At 47.6% G+C, this 20,415-nt stretch overlaps 1 protein-coding gene across 4 annotated transcripts in view; it reads left to right on the top strand.

Moving 5' to 3' along the window:
• Nucleotides 1–1,762: 1,762 nt before the first annotated feature.
• The window catches only part of LOC144724402 (prolyl 4-hydroxylase subunit alpha-1-like), a 57,112-nt gene continuing 38,459 nt past the window's right edge, over nucleotides 1,763–20,415 (top strand). For 2 of the 4 annotated variants that reach the window (XM_078603497.1, XM_078603494.1), the window contains exons 1-3: nucleotides 1,763–2,009; nucleotides 15,556–15,658; nucleotides 19,413–19,509. In XM_078603497.1, coding sequence (XP_078459623.1) covers nucleotides 15,571–15,658; nucleotides 19,413–19,509 — 185 coding nt within the window. In that variant the 5' untranslated portion in view covers nucleotides 1,763–2,009; nucleotides 15,556–15,570. Of the gene's footprint in view, nucleotides 2,010–11,690; nucleotides 12,029–15,555; nucleotides 15,659–19,412; nucleotides 19,510–20,415 lie in introns of all 4 variants that reach the window. The other 2 variants (XM_078603495.1, XM_078603496.1) reach the window with 2 other exon arrangements.

Below are 20,415 nucleotides of genomic sequence, written 5' to 3'. Positions count from 1 at the left end.
TTCAAACGAATTGATTATGCCAACAGATGTAACACTATAACTGTAACATATTTTAAGATCCTCAGGAGAGTAAGACGCACCCAAAACTTGTGCCCAGTGTCAATGAAAGGTATCCAAGCTGGTCACACACACATGCATTACCTACAAGATTACAAAACGCACTACCCAAAGGCTTGCTCTATAATACAGTAAAATTGGCGAATTTCATAATCTGAATACGGTAATAGTTTTTTTCGCATGGAAACCTCAATGAGTAAATATTATTCATATGGGTCCTGCATTTGATATGTTCGGCCAATGCCATTCTTAAATATTGACGAGTGTCGAATAAATGATGGATGGGCAGACCCAGTAGGAACAAACACCCGAATAAAACACCAACATTTGCACACAAGGGGTTAACATCCGAAGCTGCTCACAGATAGATTCAATAATCCACTGCTCTACGACTGCCACGTTTAAGCTACCTTGCTTTCTGTTGTATGAATTTGCTATTTTTTTTGTTTAAAAAAAAAATGGGGGCGCATGCTCAGTCGGCTTAGCACTCCCCTCCCACCGCTCTCACGTTACGACATCCACCCACGACTCTGGTTCAGTTGTAGAGGTGGAGGGGCACGGCTCAACGACTCCATAAAAGCAAGTGTGTTGTTGGTGGTATTCATGTGCAAGGTGGCCGGCAAGGCAGTCAACGGTGTGGTTAAAGGAGGGCACTACCAGAACCGGCCCTAGACCTTTGGGGGCCCTAAGCAAAATTTGGTTGGAGGCCCCTTTGATGTATGATTTTTTTCACCCATTAGCTAGCAGTGACTCTAGGGGGCCCTCTGCTGGCCACGGGGCCCTTTGCAATTGCAAGGGTCGCTTAGTGGCTGGGCCAGCAATGGGCACTACCGTTCGTGAGCGAGAGAGACCAGCATCAGTGCCTCTAACGTTGTATGTGCGTGACTTTACGAACTCGGCAGTTTTAGTGAAACTAAACAAAAAAAAAGGGTAAAGGTGCATCCCTGTAATTTCTTTCTCACGCCGGTGCTGGCGGAAGGGCATCATCTACTGCAGGGGGCTCGAGATTGGAGCCGCTCTAGTGGACGCATCATCAGCCACGATCCATCCGCTGCTGGATGAAGGCATCCAATAGCTGTTACCATCTCACACACCCCGGGATCGGTTCAAGATAATGATGCTTCGCCGTGAGTGGCAATCGAACGCAGCGGTGCGCGCTAACCACTGCGCCACCGCTCCCCCCCCCAACACACGCACTAAACTATAATAAACTATTTTTTTCATTTTAGACCAGGCAAGGGCCCCAACTTGAGCTGTATGGCTATTTTTTCAGAAGCGACCCGGCTATCACAAATGATAAGCTCAACGAGGTGGACTTATCGTCGCGTCGAAGAAATTCGTAGCAGCCGAAATGATCGAAACGTGATGTTGATGCTCATGTGTGGAGGGGAAGACCCGGACAAAAGTCCACGCGACCACGGGGTGAGAGAGAAGAGAGAGAGCGAAGAACATCGCTCAGACTCCAAATATACAGCGGGTGTCACAGTGGTCGGGGTGGAACCCACGGCCCTCCTGTGTACCGGGCGAGGTAGTCAACATCTCGCAACCACGGACCTTCAGGGCCCCACCGCTTCCAAGACGAACTGCGCTGGCAGGCAGCAGGAAGCGACGTTTCCCAACGAGAGTGGAAACGGGGGTGGGTGGGTGGGTGGGGGGAGGATTTTTTTGTGCTTTCCGTTTAAAGAGGAAGGGAGGGGAGGGATGAGGGATGGAGAGAGGGAGGGAGGGAGCAGGCGAGATTTGAGAGCATTGACGTGGGCAGTCGCCCTGTTAAGGAAGGCGGAAGGCAGCTTTGCTTGCTTGCTTGCTACCCTGTCCACTCGGAGCGTGGCTTAAACTGAAACTGTGAGCGGCACACACACAGAACACACACACCTCAGTAAACTTCGGGCAGCAGCAGCAGCATCGTCTAATTGTCAAACGACGTCTTGACTCGGCACGTCACAAAGCAGGTAGGCGTGTTTCGAATTGTGTTTGGTCACAACAACACTCGGGCGTGTGAACAAAAGTGATTAACAATACATTTCGATTTAAAGCTTTCGTGACTGCAGGGATTCATCTTCTTGGTTCTTTCGGTAAAGTCACGTAGAAGCTGTCTTCCCGACAGACCTGTTCTTCACCCGAGGACGGCTGCTTGCGTTGTGGCCGAAACGTCGTGAGAATTATTTTATTATGTTTTATTTCTATTATTTTATTATTTCCCTTCTACGTGACTTTACCAAAAGAACCAAGAAGATGATTAACAATAGTTACGTTCTGTAAGCATGCCTTGCCAATGCTGCGCTGTACGAATACGATGTATAAGTTGTGTACTGCACAGAGTACGGTTATGTAACGCATCAGCTGTGTAATGGGGCAATACAGCACGAGTTGGTGTGCTGCGTTGGAGCGATACGGTGCTGTGTGCTGTGTGTGTGTGTCATGCAGAGGTGTGGACTCGAGTCATGTGACTTGGACTCGAGTCAGACTCGAGTCATGAATTTGATGACTTGCGACTCGACTTGGACTTGCATAACAATGACTTTGTCCCACCTATGAGATGTGGACTCGAGTCATGTGACTTGGACTCGAGTCAGACTCGAGTCATGAATTTGATGACTTGCGACTCGACTTGGACTTGCATAACAATGACTTTGTCCCACCTCTGGTAATACAGCACGAGTTGGTGTGCTGCGTTGGAGCGATACGGTGCTGTGTGCTGTGTGTGCTGGGTAGTTTGCTAAGCTTGGCAAGACGGAGTCGACTGGCAGTGTTCACTGGAGGGCAGCAGCTCTCTAGAATATTCTGTTGATCCCGCAGAGCAGTGCACTTGTGAACACTGAACACGTGGGCACGATTATTACACACAGTCTAAATTACACACACACATGCTGCACATACACAAACATACATTTATACACAGTGTGTTGTACGGGCATTACACACGCAGTTATAATACACAAAGTGTCTACACACCTACACTGCACATGCAAAAACAATGTCTATGCAATACTTGTACGTATACTGCACACAATTGTGATACAGTACACACGATATATACACAAAGTGTGTACGTACACTGCACAATTATTATACACAACACAAATCAGACATACACAATGTGTGTACATACACTGCACATATACTATATACACATACACAACATATACACATATAAAATATACATGAACAATACAGTTATACACAATGTGCATACATGCACACTACACAGTATATATACACATACTGCACATAAAACACACAGACAATCCGCACATCCGATTAAACACGGTTGGCCACGTACGGTACAAAAGAAGTTCAACATACATACGTGCTCAACATGTTTTTGTTTACCTTCAGAAGTGTAATGTGTAGTTCAAGTAACTTATAGGGGGAGTGGTGGTGCAGTGGTTAGCGCACTGTGAAACCCGGCACATTGATAAGTTCGATTCACCAGTGGCGAGTGATATCTGAAACCGGTCCTGGCGGATCTCCCCCCCCTTCATCCCGAACCATGACCAGCGTGGTGAAGTATGTACATTATCAACATTATGACAGTATGTTGCATAGAAGGGATGATTATGGCCAGTGGTCGAGCCAATGGAGGGGAAACGTGCACGTGAGAACGTCCACCAGGGAGATATAGCCGAGAAATCAACTCGTGTGATGGAAATCGACAGCTTTGGGTTTGCATTCATTCAGCAGTGGATTGATCATGGCTGATGATTATATATATGCCACCTATGTGCGCGCAATGTAACATTAATACCTTGTTGGGTGTTGGGAAATGAACAACATTCTGCCAATTGAATGAGGGCATTGAGTCGGGGCTATTTGGGCATGTGTGTGTGTGTTTCTTTGAGATCTTGTGGAAGGGAATGCCCCAGGTACACAGCGAAAAGTCTTGTCTCCTCTGTTTATTGGTTATAGGGGCATTCGCATAATTTCCACAAGTCCTCTTTCAGTTAGGGCAATGTGGATTTTTTGTGGTCGTGCAAAATATGAAAAGGAATTTAGCCCATTAGGACATCCAAAACAGCTGGGACCAGCCTGAAAAATAGTTTTTTTTGGAAGGCTCAGCAAATATTTCATGAGCAATTTGTTAAATATCTCTGCCACTTCTGTTCAACCAAGAGTTATAATTGGGTGCACCAAAGTTAGTTTATTGGTAGATCCCATGTGGTGGGTTAAAACGCGGGTGACTCTCACATCTTCCAAGACGTCTGCCCAGCGTGGAAGAGTAGGCCAAATTGCCTTCTAGAGGGGCACATGGTCTATGAATTCCAAATGTGGCGCGTGTGTGATTGTGACAACATTTGGAGCTTTTTTTATCCAGCAGTGGAAACGTACACTTACAGTAACATCAGCAAATACTACACCTTTGCTGACATTTTTGAAAAACCGCGTAAGAAGTTGCACGTGTTCTTCAAGATCACCGTTTTTATCCGGCGGTGACGTTTTCAAGTTACAATTAGGTCTGGTACGCAGAGAACTTGGGCCATGGGCTTTGAAGTTGCAGTGGGCAAGTGTGGACGTGCAGGTCATCACATACACTCAGAGGACCCCCTCAGCCCCAACGCCCGTCCCCACAACGGTCTGGCACACAGAGAGTAGCAGACGCATTTTTTTGGCGATATTGGCCGCTGGCAGTGGCACACAAGCCCAAATAATAAAACTGAACACATTGGTCAATAACACTGTGGCCTTGAATGAAAAAATACAATGGGTGACGTTTCAAGCAACGGTCCTTCTTCATAGCACATACAGCAATAGCAAATAATTACGTAAAAACTGCCAGTCAACCTCCACTTAGTGGGAGGTCGCTCTTTCTCCTTTGCTGCCCACGCAATGTTATGATGATTTGCACTTATTAGGCACCTCTCGTGGAACTTTCTCTCCAGAAATCTTTACTGTTGACTCCCTGCCCCTGTTCAAGTCCAGGATAAAGAACTTGTATCTTCTGCCTATGACTGTTAATTTGGTAGAATGTTGTAACCGTCTACATGAAATGCAAGCTGCACTGCTTTAGTAGAACATCTAGAGATGCAGTTGTATTTAGGTACTTATATGAATATAAATTGTATTGTTTGTATCATCCCACTGGACGAATGAGCATTCCGTGGAGAGGCAGCTCCACCTATATTGGAAGGCAACGGTGGTTGCACTGAAAGGACTGGCCCCGGCTATATAAAAGAGCAATTGACACAATTGGCCCAAGGCCTCCAATAGAGATGGGCTTGTGTTTACAGTGTCTACAGACACAGCTGAGGTGTAGAGTCTCACATAGCTGAAATGTAGATCTGTCCCTTTTCTACTTAGCACTATACAAATGTAGCACAGACCACGTTTTTACTTCTGTAATTTACTGGGAACTTTTTTTTGGTTGCATGTGGACAATTGCCTAGCGTGTGCAGACAAGATGTGGTATCGGTTTTGTGTTGGTGCTGCGGTGTGGTGTGCCAATTGTGTATGTCCCCACTCCATTGGTGGACGTATAGAAACATCAAAGGCCATGTGGTCCAAACCACCATGTGCTCCACCGTCACGACACGGCCATAATTATTCTCATGAAAACACTTAACACCGTTGCCGTGGCCTGAAAGTGTAGCCTTATGTGTTTCCCTTGGCGTGGGTGGATAACAGTTAGGCAATGTTGGTGGATGGTTTTGGTGTAAGACCCCCCCCCACACCCCCACAAGCAATTCGTGGGACTCGGGGGCCAGGGAGTGTAGGGAGTAGACTCGACTGCTTTCATACAACTTAGTAACATCAAGATATCGTGGCGATATCCGTGGATGCCACCACACCGCACCAACACTTTCGACTGCCAGAAACCACAAACTGGTGCACAGTAGGCACGCGAGACCTCCAAGATCTGTTCCAACATTAGCCCACTATGTGGTTTGAGGTCTTCTGTTTCTAATGAATACAATTTTTTTAATACTTAACATTTTTTTCTTTCATTGCGTATGTCCAATAACAGTATATATATCTTCTTGGTTCTTTTGGTAAAGTCACGTAGAATGGAAATAATAAAATAACAAAAATAAAACATAATAAAATAATTCTCACGACGTTTCGGCCACAACGCAAGCAGCCGTCCTCAGGTGGAGAACAGGTCTGTCGAGAAAACAGAGTCTTGTTGTGGCCGAAACATCGTGAGAATTAAATAGTTTTGTTTTATTTTTATTATTTTATTATTTCCATTCTACGTGACTTTACCGAAAGAACCAAGAGAAGATGATTCCCTGCAGTCACGAAAGCTTTAAATCGAAACAGTATATAAACTTATGCAGATCTCTATGGAAATGCCTTGAGCTCAGCATGCAGGTCATCTCTCAGAAGATGATTGTCCATGTCACGTCTGAAGAAGTAAACTCTGCCCTTAGCGGTAAGATCAAGGGGACATCTCCTGGATCAGATGGTATAACTATGGACATCATCAAAGAGTTGTGAACAATTGTTGGCACGAAATTATGTGTATGGTACCTGGGACAGACAAAACATCTACTCAAAATAAATACCACAATCATAGATTAATGCCTCAATTATTCTGGTATCAAAAATGGCTGTAAAACTGTCTTTAAGAACTATAGACCCCATTATCTTCTTATACTCATATCATAGTTTCGTTTCATTGAGATCATTGGGAACAATTGCAGAAAGGCCCAGGCGGGGTTAGAAAATGCAAATGTTAATCGTATTCCGGTAAGGCCTAATAATTGTTAATTACCAATGTGCCTAGACTTTCGTAGATTTACAAAAGAGCACTTGACTCGGTAGAAAATGATGCAGTCATCCAAATGCTCATAAATATACAGGGTGATTAAAAAAAATGTTTTAACACTTCGGAGAATTTGCAACAATACCACAAGAAATGTGCCTCCGGGCTCTGGAGACCACCTGGAGAAGATTCCGGGCACGCGTTGAGAATGATGGCGAACAAGTGGAGACTCTTTGACTTTTTGAAGCTATTACCATACATTTGTTATCATGCGACAGTGTATTAGCAGTTATTTTTCCATTTAAAACGAAAGTCCTAGAAAGTTTACTCTTTGGTTCTTTCGGTAAAGTCACGTAGGTAGAAAAATAAAATACCAAAAGAACCAAAGAGTATGGATTCCTGCAGTCACGAAAGCTTCTAATCCCATATAAGTGTTAGAACATTTTTGAAGCACCCTGTATATATATAAAAATTGCAGACAATCGCGGATAATAGGATGAATTTGCCGCGTGACTCAGAAAATGGAACAGCCACACGAAGATCGTTGGAAAATAGCAAAATATTTAAGGGGGAGTCAGACAGTGTGACACGTTTGCACTAAAGTTTATTCATAGCAAGATCAGAAAAATATTTCTTGAGCCTGTGCATACTGCTGGGTGGACAGAGGGTGTGGAGGGCATTTAAGAACCATGCCCCATTGTTTCATCTGGACTTGCTCAAAATGCAAGTCCGGTGTGGTAACCGTTAACGACCCCTGCAGCATCTCCTTCCACAGAATGGCGTGCAAATAAACACTCCACAAAAGACCATTCGTGCTCACAGTGCCTCTTTAAGGGCTCTAAATGTCACTGCTGCCGTTCACCGAGCGGCTACGTCTAGATTTTTCTCGAGAAATTGGAAGCGGTAGCCTGTACATTGGCTTTGGCTCACATATGGCAAAGTTTGCCGGCCCAAGGGAGGGATGGAGGGAGGGAGGGGGGCTATGAGCTACGTGCGCTATAGAGCAAGTGGCGTGGGCTTGCTTCTTTCAGTGGGGGGGGGGGCGTCGGAGGGCGATGCGACGTGGCAATTTTTTTTCCGCCTTGCTGGCCGTTTTCTCACTTCGACGGTGAACTTCAATTTCCATCGTCCTTCTTCCAAGCCCCAAAAAAATAAACGTCCCATTGTTGCATCGGGTTGGTTGTTTGGATTCTCTTCATCCGCGTAATTCTCTTCCGTGCCCCGTTCTTGCGGCACATCGACCGTTCTCATATCCCGTGTATCCACATTCTTCCGTCTCACCCCCCTCCCTTACTTTGACATTAAACGTACATTTCCATATCTGGCACGTTCTCGTCTGTCAAGAGTTCCAAGGGAGAGGTTATACCATGTGACCAGATGTGCGGTGTGTGTGTGTCTGATCGTACGGTGGTTAGCCCACTCATCTATGTGTAGTGTTGTTCACCAACACGGAGGCACACACTCTGGACTGGGAGGCAACACTTTTACTGAACAACTTCCCTAGCAGGTAACACTGAACGTAACTCGGGTTCTGTAGCAGGTGATGTGGCTAATTACGTGAAGCCCCGGAGATGACGAGACGCGGGACCCAGGCTTGATTCCACAGACGAGCCAAGCTCTCTCTAGGGACTGCCCCCTGATGCTCCTGGGCGTGGCCACGCCCCCTTCTAGACCTTTCGAGGAGGATCTCGGCCCAGCATCTCACGCGTCCTCCCGGGTTCACTCAGGCTACCACCAGGAGCAAGCCACCTAGGGCTAGCTGACATGCCGTACCCACTATGGCGCTAGAGGGAGGCTCCAGACACACAGCTGCACTCCTGTAACAGCAGCTGGCGCGAACACTCTAGTGACGACACCATTTATGTCGCTGCATATGAACTGAGAGACCGAAGTTTTTACTCCGGCCGCAGAGTAAAATTTGTTGCGCTTGGCCTTAAATAATTGCAATGTGCGATCGTCCGATCTGGGGAGACAAATGTGGTCGGGTGTGAGTCTACGGCCACGTGCACCGTACCAGCCCCGGTGCTCTCGTTAACTCGCTGCAGTTGATATATGGGAGGGTGAAGCGAGGTTCAAATACCAATCTTGATTTGAAGCTTTCGTGACTGCAGGAATCCACACTCTTTGGTTCTTGCGGTAAAGTCACGTAGTTGGAAATAAAATCAAACAAATCACGACGTTTCGATCGCAACACAAGCAATCGTCATCAGGTGCGACAACTACAGAAATAAATTATCAGTTGCCACTGGTAATTGGCAACCTTGGTTCAAATCCAGGCCATGTGCATCGTGGCCTGGAATTGACATCACGCCAGAATATGCAGTGCATTGTACTTGTCAATAACAATGACATCATGGTCGGAAACTTTCACCGTCATGAAAAAACGACTTTCACGAGGAGTTATTTTTTTTGACACGTGCCATAATGTGTTTGGCATTTTCGCACTAAATCACGTCGCACTCTTGCCAATGTCGGCGTTTATCTAGTTTCTCCAGGTGATCGTGAATCACCGATGTACTTACTGTACGTGGAAATTCTTTCACACCGTACGTAGCCAACCGTGCGAATCGTTTGCCAACATATGTGCTCGTGGAATGCTGCTCAGCAGTGAATAAAAATGTATTCCTCAGTTTCAGTTTATTTTGAATTACCCTGTGAGCCAATAAGCTCTTAGATCGGGTTTCACCAACAACAAAAACAACACCACCGCTTCTCCGACATACACAGCGAGTATGAGACTGGTATCAAATTGCTAACTTTGCCAATAATATATTTATATTTATTTTGCAAAGCATCTGCGCATTAATGTCAGTGACGTGATCATTTCACGTGAATGTCGCGACCGACGTGATACAGGGAAGCGGGCAGTGTGATGGAGACATCACATCGATGGAGACAGCGAGTCATTGCATCCACTGCTTGTGGCAGTTCTACACAGTTACATTTGTGCAAGTCACCAACCGACTGGGATTTTTGCACGCAGCGTTGGTGTACGGTGCTTTTTCTGGAAGATTTTGCTGTTTTTTCATGGATTTTTCTGTTTGCGCATAGTCACTTTAAGATCTTCTTGGTTCTTTCGGTAAAGTCACGTAGAATTGAAATAATAAAATAATAAAAATAAAACATAATAAAATAATTCTCACGACGTTTCGGCCACAACGCAAGCAGCCGTCCTCAGGTGGAGAGCAGGTCTGTCTGTTTTATTTTTATTATTTTATTATTTCCCTTCTACGTGACTTTACCGAAAGAACCAAGAAGATGAATCCCTGCAGTCACGAAAGCTTTACATCGAAATTCACTTTAAGATGTTTTCTTGTTCATGTTTTAGTTTTTTTGTTTGTTGCGGTTGTACCCGATTCAAGAGCCGAATGGCTCACACGGCTATACCCAGAGGTGGGACAAAGTCATTGTTATGCAAGTCCAAGTCGAGTCGCAAGTCATCAAATTCATGACTCGAGTCTGACTCGAGTCCAAGTCACATGACTCGAGTCCACATCTCAGAGGTGGGACAAAGTCATTGTTATGCAAGTCCAAGTCGAGTCGCAAGTCATCAAATTCATGACTCGAGTCTGACTCGAGTCCAAGTCACATGACTCGAGTCCACACCTCTGGCTATACCTAATAAATACAACTGAAAACTGAAAACAGTATTTGGCCCCGCCGTAGAAATGTAGAATTCCATCGTGAGTGCAGCTCCAATTGGACATCGGTGCAAACAAATCTTCGCAGCTCATCGGCTTCCTCCAGTTTAAATAAATATTCTGATTCTTGGTTCTTTCGGTAAAGTCACGTAGAAGGGAAATAATAAAATAATAAAAATAAACCATAATAAAATACAATTCTCACAATACAAATAAAACATCATAAAATACAATTCTCACAAGAGAATTGTATTTTATTATGTTTGATTTTTATTATTTTATTATTAAAGTCACGTAGAAGGGAAATAATAAAGTAATAAAAATTAAACATAATAAAATACAATTCTCACAAGAGAATTGTATTTTATTATGTTTTATTTTTATAATAAAATACAATTCTCTCACAAGAGAATTGTATTTTATTATGTTTTATTTTTATTATTTCCCTTCTACGTGACTTTACCGAAAGAACCAAGAAGACGAATCCCCTGCAGTCACGAAAGCTTTAAATCGAAATTTTAATATTCTGACTCTAAAATATTCGGAGGCATCTCTCGTGCTAGTTTCACGCAGCGAGAAACTCGACGCTTTGACGTGGCCGCACGTGGCCGCAGCAAGCCCGTCCAGACGTCAGCAGTTTGGAGGCACAGGAGTCGGTGGATGGTGTCGATTGTTGTCGAGATCTCCAAGTCTGCTGGGATTTGAGGCTCGGGGAGATGGCAGTACATTCACCCAGCGGGTTCACGGACCCACGTGTGCATTCCTCGAGTGTTAGTCACTCGTATAAGCCTTGAGTTGTCTCCGTGCGCTCGTGTTTCCTCTCACGTAAAACACGTGCTCACACTCATTAAACATCCCAATGCAGGATCATCTTTAATCTTGAAACTTCGCGAGAGTTTCTTGGGTAAACGATCATAATGCATTGAAACATTACGTCGATGCACTGCGCATGTTTTTGGTGGGTGGAGCGGCAATGCAGTGGTTAATTCCCTGCACTATGAAACCATCGACCCGAGTTCGATTCCAGCCACCAACCCACACGTGATCAAGCAACTTCCATTGCTGGCACGGCGTGGGTTGCGAAGGCTTTCATCCAGCAGTGGATCGACAAAAGGGGCTTTAACTTGTCATTACTCATCGTCGTCAGCCATGGCAAGAACCACGACTGGGTGAAATCTTCCCGAAGTTGCCCCGGCCACCTCTTGTGTGATACTGCGATGTAACAGTCCACTTCGAGCTACCTGCATGTTGACTGATTCCGTCGCTCCGTCTGCTTGTGGTGGTGCTAGTGGTGGTGGTGATGCGTCGATGACTGGTACCAGCAGTGTCAAGATCGGCCTCTGTGGAGGAGGCTCGCGAAGGACGCTGCTACTGGGCAGTTGGAGGCAGTCGCGCTCCAACAACAACGGAGGGGGGAGGAGCGACGCTCACAACAACGAGCGGAGCGCCGGGTGGCTACAGCACAGCAAGTTGGCACAGTAGGGGGGTACAGGTGTTTCAGCCAGTCATCTCAGTCATCTCAGTCAGTCGACCCGTGGCACCTGGGTTTGCCCCGTGACCTCCTGCCAGTGGGCGTTCGACACTTCACGTGGCCTCAAGGTGCACATAGCCTGGCACAAGCGTCGTGGTGAGGTCACCGCCACTTAGTGGCGAATTGCGGCGGTTGTTGTTGTTGTTGTTGGTGGTGGTACGTCTCGATCAGTCACGTGCCTCGACCTCTCAATGATCGCTCTGTGACCCGCCCGCCATCTCACCTCTCTCCTGCGAGCTGCTCCCCTCAGCTCCCCCTCACCTGCCCGTTCACGTTCCGCGGTGGAGATAGAGAAATACGCCACGGAAGGAATGTGGCCTTGGGCTTGTGGAGAGGCGTGTGACACCGCTGCCGTCGTCGTCGTCGTCGTGAATCGAGGAGGAGGCGGAGGGAGGCCCCGGGGGTTTCGTTTAGTTCTGGGTTCACAGAGCTGGAGGAATGTGGAAGGGGAGAAGTGAGAAGGTGGAGCGGGGGGAGGACATGGGTGGAAAAAACCCTATTTTTCAAGCGGCAGGCATCGGGTTTTTTCTTTAATACAATTAAACCCGATTTCGGGGAATTAAAACCTGGTTTAATGAATACGAAACTCTGATCCAAGGCTTAGGCTGCTTCCTCGTCGGTGCTGCTAACGTACTCGGGGCCGTCGGGCATGGGGTAGTCGTAGAATGCGGCGGGCAGGTTGGTCTTGATGAACACGAGCTTCTCCTCCACATTCGTGGGCACAGCCAGTGAGTTCCTTCGCTTGGAATGGATGAAGCCCATCGTCGAGAAGTTGGCGGTTCTGCAATTAGAACCAATTAAACCGGATTTCTCCCAATCTCAGATGATCGGGTTTAATATAAAAAGACAATTAAACCCGATTGTAAAAAACCCGATTGTGCCACCCTTGGGGAGGGTGGTTGTCTGCTGCTCGTTTGAAAAGGCGGGGTCGGGGGGGGGTAAATGGGACATTTGTGCAGGGTCTAAAAACTTTTAGAGGGACCAATGGATAAAATGCACGTGACTTTTTTTTATCAGGAAAAAGGTAACGTTTTATTTATGCTATTGTTTAAATATGATTGTATGTATTCATATTATTTTCACATCGAGACATCTGCAAACCACAAGCAGGGAAGGCAGCCAGCACCAGTGCCAACAATTTACCAAACTCTGTGGTCCTGTATTGGGATATTTGGCCATCTCTATTAACCCTTTCCCATTCCGATGACGTACGTGTACGGCGTCGGTTCTTCCGATTCGATTCCGAACGGAATCGAATCGGAAATACAAGGCCACGCGGCAGGGCATGTGGCACAGTTTGGCGCCAGCGATTGTCGCGTGCGGTCGTGTCGCCTGGTTCGCTGCGATGAGCGCAGCACCACGTCTTTGAAAAACATCGGCGCGACACCTCTCTAAATAAAATTAACGCCGAGCCGCTCGCGCGTTCCCAGATTGGGCCGGTGAACGGGACACCATCCCTGCAACTTGCACACGTCTCTGAATGGGACAGGGTTAATTTACTGTTGATATATGCGGTGAGAAACTGGAGTGCCTGGAGAAAACCCACGCTAGCGAGGCGCAGAGGGGACACTCGATCACCGTACGGATGGATGTTAACCCGCTTGCTGTGTTGCCATCACACCCTGGCTGTGCGCCACGAGACAGTGACCTCGACAGCCACGGGCAGCGAGGGAGTTTCCATATGTGTGTGATCCACCAACTCGGTAATGAAGATGACGAAGTCCGTCTCTTGCCGTTGAGACTTTAAAGTCAGCGTTGGGCGAACTGAAAAGGCGCTTTTGGTAGGGCATCATGACATCGCCTGCAAGGAGGTGGTGGAACTTCACTGGCTTTTCTCGGTCATTTTTACACGTAGTCGGTTTTCGTGACCATAATAAAGGTTTTTGTGTGAGATCGCGTAAATTTAAATGTGTCGTTAAACCTGCCACCACCCGACACAGCCAATTAGTAAGGTTTGTCACGTAAACAAAACATGCCAATTCGTTACTAGTTCAGCACACCGGTGTGTTGGAGAGTAGACCCATCTAAAATTGTAGATGTTGTGGGTTTACTCTCCAACACACTGGTATGCTGTGTCGGGTGGTTGTGGGTTTAGCGACACGTACGGTGCGAACGAAGTTCAACATACGTACATAGACTCACACAGAGACCTATAGACTCACACAGAGAGCCCTAGTTTGTTGTCCTTCCCCCCGCACCTCCGATCAGAACGGTTGGCTTCGTACGGTGCGAAAGAAGTTCAACGCACATAGTGGAAATTGCCAAGCAGCAGCCATGAGCAGCACGTGATCGCAATGACAAACGCCTGCACGAGGATTCCGCTTTGAAAGTGTGCCCGCCTCGCGTTTCTCAAGGGACTTGAGCACAAATCCCGGTCTGAGATTGGCTCGGCCCAATCATCATTCTTCTGGGGGGGGCGATAAAAGAAGTACCGCTCTGCGGGAAGTCAACAGTGGTTATCCTATGGGAGAGACTGGTCATCTTATGTTACGTAAAAATAATTTATATAGCACCTTATTCAAGGCACTTTACACAGGACTTAACAATGGTGGAGATGAGCTGAATGAAATAGATGAGAGGGAGCAATTGGGGCAAATCTGTGATGTGTGAATTCGGAGAATGCAAAAATGATGGCAGTAAATGACGAATGGATTTAATTAATGGGGTTAATGATTGAAAGCCGTGTAATGAGAATATGAGGAGGGAAAAGTAACGGTGGCGGTTATGAGAGAGAGATTAAGGGGTCGTGCAATGCTCTGGGGAAAAGAAGTGAGTTTTGAGTGCGGAGCGGAAACCCATGAGCGAAGTTGACTGTTTAATGTGGAGGGGAAGTTTGTTCCGGCAAAGAGGGGCAAGAAGGGACATAGATCGACAGCGTGGATTGAGCACAAGGAGGAGGAGGTAGAGAGAGAGAGAGAGACGGCAAAGATTGAGAACGTAGTGGGCGAGAAGGCGACGCAGGAAGATACAAGCGTGGCAAGATACGGTGGCGAAAGACCATGAAGGGATTTGTCGACCAGGGTGGGGCAAATTGCATTTGGACGATCCTTGGAACTGTGTCATTCCTAATGAATTGCGTTGGCAACGTGAGAGTGTCAATGCAACTTCAGCCAACATTACCGCTGCATTTCTATGTAGACGCCCGTCCCCCAGGGCTGTGGTCTCCACCAAAGCAAAGTCGAATTTCCACGAGGCCACCAATCAAGGTGAATGTCACCCTGAGCTGGTTTGGGCAGGTAGACCTCGTGACAACGCGGTGGGGCGGCCCAGCCTTTCGTGTAAAAACGGAGACAATCACAACCGCAGCAAGGAGTCGTGAAAATTCTGACATTTCCCACACTTTGACCTTTTGATGATGACAGCGATGATGATGGTGATGGTTAGCAGCACTGGGACTGTGAGGGATGGCGTCAGCATGGCGACATAGTGAATAGAGAATTCAGCAGTGGCTAGACAATATATGTATGTTGAACTTCTTTTGCTCCGTACGTAGCCACGCGTGCTAATCGGAGGTGCAGATGGTGACTCCGATGACGGTGATAACGGCTGCGGTGGTGGCCCGTGACGATTTGAAAATGAGCTAATCGGAGTGTGTCGCTCGCACTGTTTCCTGCGCGGGACAGGGGTTGGGCCCCATCATGACGGCCAGCGGCGCCCTCCTCAAATGGCTTCTGTTGGCTGCGTTGGTGATGCAGCATGGCACGGCCGAGGTGTTCACGTCCATCGGTGAGATCCGGCCTTGGTGTGCCCACTCCACATTCTCTCGCCACGCGTGTTCAGGCCACGCTTGCAGGATGCACCTCGGCCACAATTGCGAAAGGGTGACCGAGGTCCGTGACGTCCGAGGCTGTACACACACCCACACACGTCTGTGACAGGATGTTTTTTAACGCTGTTTTCCATTTGTATTGTGTTCGCAGTACATTATGTAAATAATTTTAGTTTTTTTACTCTTGTAATATCCTGTAACCGCCGCCTGTTTTATTGCCAAACATGTATAAAACCTATTCCTTTTTTCTCGTACTTTGATATTGCCAAAACGTCCCATGATATAGCTGCTCACCCCGAGCTCTAAATGCTCTGACACATGCGTGGTCTTTGTACTGTTTGCCTTTTGGCTTTCTCTAGTCTGACACTGGTGAGACTAGGCCGTAAAGAAGGCTGTCTGTGGTGTAGACCAATCAGTTGCAAAGACAATGCCCATCTATTATCAGACCATGTGTGTTTGCATGTCCACCACAAGTCCTGTGTGTGGTTAATGCAGACTTGATTCCTTGCAAAAAGGTTTCTATTTGGTGTTTGAACATCTTAACACCTCCTGTTTTATTGCCAGAAAAGGTAAAACATCTTCTTATTTCAATCTTGATTTGAAGCTTTCGTGACTGCAGGAATCCATACTCTTTGGTTCTTTCGGTAAAGTAAAACACAGCAGGAGGACTGCTGACATAGGAACTCCTACGTCAGAGCAGTCCTCCTGCTGTTTGTTTCACACCTGATGACGGTTGCTTGTTGTTGCGATGGAAACGCCGTGATCTATTATATTTTTTCTACCTACGTGACTTTACCGAAAGAACCAAAGAGTATCTATTCTTATTTTTTCATACTTTCATACTGCCAAAAAGGTCCCGTGATATAACTGCAATTCCGCGTGGCTTGTGTTGTTGCTCTGTAGACCGGGAGATTGACGATTGATGATTTGGTCGCCGCGTTGATGGCATTCGTCGCGATTTCTCACTTGACAAGAGTGCGGCCTTATGAAGGCTGCCATCTTCCACTTCTGTGTGTGCAGTCATTAGTGACTACACTGAGGCCATCAACTCCCTACACGTGGCAACCCTGTTTATAATCGTGGGTGCCTGCCCAGATTCGGACCGAAAAATCTCAGCAGTTCCAGTCCCAGCACTCTGACCCTTGAGCCCCCTGGCAACCAGCAGCAGCTGTAGGCCGCCATGTTTAATGCAGCAGTGGTTGCTGCTGGGCCATCTCCAAACCCTGTTCTCCCAGGAGGCTGCGTGGGTTTGTTGTTGTTGTAACTTTCTGACCCGTCCCTACTGGACAGCTGTGAAAAAGATCTTCATAGCTCATCCCATTTCCCCAGGATAAATAACGATTCTGATTCTGTTTGTTGCCCGTAAAACTTGAGACGGAGATAAACCGCTTGCTTGACCCCGCGTCCACGGCACGCCGCTGCTTCCTCTAGCGCCCGCCCTTGCGTCGCCCTTCAGACATTAAAAGGTCGCACTCATTACACACAAAGTGCTCGCCGCAAATTAACCGCAATACCTCGCTGATCTCGTTTGTCAAGTAGCATAAACCATGACACAGGCTCCGGTCATCCTAGCAGCAGCGACTTTTGCCTTACCATTGAACACTGCATCGTGCATTTTCAGATACGCTTCTGCGGCTGTCTGGAACACTCTTCCTTCTGATGTTAGGAAGCCATTGGGAGCGATGCACTTTTAAATATAGATTGAAAACTCATCTCTTTCGAACTGCTTCTTGTGTTTAGTTTGTTGTCCTTTGCCCACACCTCCGCTTAGCACGATTGGCTCCGTACGGTGCAAAACAAGTTCAACATAAATACATACAAGCCGCTGTGACCTCCGACACGCATTCGATTTTAAAGATGGTGATTTCGATTGAGCAAGCGAGAGGGCCGGGGGGGGGAGGCACTGTCACTGTTGTTCGGCGCCACCGAATTGTCCATCGTCGCCACACGTGCTTGGCGCAGAATGCACTTCGTGCGAAAAATGCATGGCAGCATCCCTACATTTTGTATGTGGTGGATGTGTATTACTTAACTTATTCAGAATAATCAAAACGTCAGAACTCCCCGCGGCAAAGCGTTGTGTGCGTTGTGATCTGCCCGAGACCCCGCGGGGTCGGGGGGGGGGCGAATAAGCAGTCGAAAACTCGGGAGCGAGGAACAGCGCGTTAGCCCGCTGGCACTTACATTGCGGAAACAAATGGTGCTCGTAAGCTCGAGCCTCGATAAATTGTCCAGCTAAATATACAGGGTGTCCCAACGAGGCATAGTACGCCTTTTAGGATTTGTAATTAAGCAGCCGTTTTTGTGTTGGCTCAGTAAAACTACACGCACACGCTTACTGGACGGTGTCAACATGTCATCTTACACGCGTCTTTCCTCCAAACCTCCAAAGACAAAGATCCCCCCTATAGCCTGAACAGACTGTTTGGGGCAAGTGCTGTTGGCGAGCACCTATGAAGGCCGGCACGGCACATGAGGGGATGGGTGGCAAACACCACGCCGGGCCGCCTTTGTCTCCCCTGTGGCGATGTTTACACACCGCACCAGGTACTAATTTGAGGCTGAGTCGACCTAGGGGAGGCCCAGAAGCGATTGAGATAATCGTCACTGGCTGTTGGCCGTGAGCGGGAATCGCTAACCACGACACTACCGCTCCCCACAAAAACCTCCATACGCTAACACGCACGCACACGCTTCCTGGGCAGTATCAACATGCCATCTTGCACGCTTCTTTCCTCGAAATCTCCACGTGTCCGCCAGTGCTTTGGCGACGCTCGTCGTTACAGGGTTCCGGGAGTCCCAGGTGTTCGCCGGCATCTCGGTTGCGATTATTTCAAACACTTCTTCCATTACGTTTTAGCCCATGTCCCCTACGTGACCCATACCTGTTGCATGCAATGAGGGTACTTTCTCACCCAATTTGCGTGCACTGTGCTATGAGGATAACCCGATTCCAGCGAAGGAGGTCTTTGAGTCGATTTCCTGGGGACTGCTCATCATGACTGCTTTTCACACGGTCAACGGTTTCTCCACACGTGGTGTTTAGGGTTGGCACCTTTTTCACTGTAGAACAAAGGTAGACTTAAGAATAGGTTTTACCCTTTCTGGCAATAAAACAGGTGTTAAGATGTTCAAACACCAATTAGAAACCTCTTGAAAGGCATGTTTGCATAAACCACACTTACTCGTGGCAAAATATGCAAACACGTTAAAACCTACTCTGATCTTTCATCATTTTGGATACTGGCAAAAAGGTCCCATAAACCTCGACTTATTTCTCAGTCCGCCTCGGTCAGTCAATTCCTGTCAAATCCTGCCACCTGAACACGTGCCAAATCGCGGACTTGTTTGGGTCAAACCCAGACAGGTGGCAACCTCTTTCAAGGAGGGCCTTGCCAGCCATCATAAACAAACCACGTGTTCTTAAAATTACGATACCGGCCCAAAATCTCGCGGATAATCCTCCGATGACGGTTCTTCAGGGTGATGAAAAAAATAAGAATAGCCTTAACCCCTTTCTGGCAATAAAACAGGTGTGAAGATTTTCAAAACACCAAATAGACACTCCAATTGCAAGGCATCAATTCTGGATTAACCCCCACGTACTTGTGGCAAAACATGCAAGCAAACATGCACTGACGATATATTCGCATTGGCCTTGAAATCGATTCGTCGAGACTTTGACCGCGAGCTCCGCCTCGCTGTGTGCAGGTCACATGACCGACCTGCTGTACGTGGAGCAAGAGCTGCTCAGCTCGCTCGAAGAGCACATCGCCGAGCAAGAACTGCGGCTGCAGAGAGTGAAGCGGTACGTGTTTGTGAAGGGTTCATTATCGTGTTTTACTCGCCCCCACCCTTCCCGAGCAACGGAATAAACAAACGTTCGCATACATGTGTAGTAACGCTCACGACTCGTTCACACCGGAGTTGGAGGCACACTTGTTTATTTAACACCAACGTTGTGACATACACATTTGAGGGGGTATCGGCCCCCTCACCCGTCTATCTGAGGACACACCTCTCTAGCTAACCCTAGCCTGCCTCTGAGTCCTCCACTAATGGGCTAGGGGAGGCTATCTTGGCCCGACACTGGTCAGTCGGGCCCGGTACCCAGAGTCCAGACCAGCACTGGCTCTGGCTCTGGTACCACGCCACTGGCTCGAGCCTGCGCGGTCCTGATAAGGACGGCGTACCAGGGGGAGTCCAGGGCTCTATCTCAGACGTCTTCCGCCTCCTCTTCTTTAGCTAAACATCACTCCCGAGCCCTTCGATACAATCCCCTTTTATACCCAACCCCTCCCTGAGGGGTGGGGCCCCGGGGGATCATAACGACCGAATCGACCCCCCAGGGTGTCTGGCGCGGACGTCGCAGAGGGCACCTGCTTGTGCACACATGTAGCCCCGCCTACTGTGTTTGTTTACCATAGGCTGCCATGCATAACGGGCTCTCTCTCTAACACCCCTACATCACTCCCCCCCGCATAGCATGCAGCCGTCCCGGCTGCCAACATACAAAAATTTGACAATAAAGGTGCCTTCACCCCCTGACCGCGCGTGTGCCTCACTATTTTTTGAACAATAACAGGAACCAGAACAAGAACGCAACAACAAGATGAGAAACAACCCGACGCACCCCCCCGAATAAATACGAATTCCGTAAAAAAAACAGCTTATATACAACCAGCAGGGAACCCACCCCGCACACACAACAAAC

This window comes from Lampetra planeri, chromosome 20 (assembly GCF_965212315.1).
Source record: "Lampetra planeri chromosome 20, kcLamPlan1.2.h2, whole genome shotgun sequence".
NCBI lineage: Eukaryota > Metazoa > Chordata > Hyperoartia > Petromyzontiformes > Petromyzontidae > Lampetra > Lampetra planeri.
Note: the sequence above shows the minus strand (reverse complement) of the source record. Positions and strands in the feature narration are given on the sequence as shown.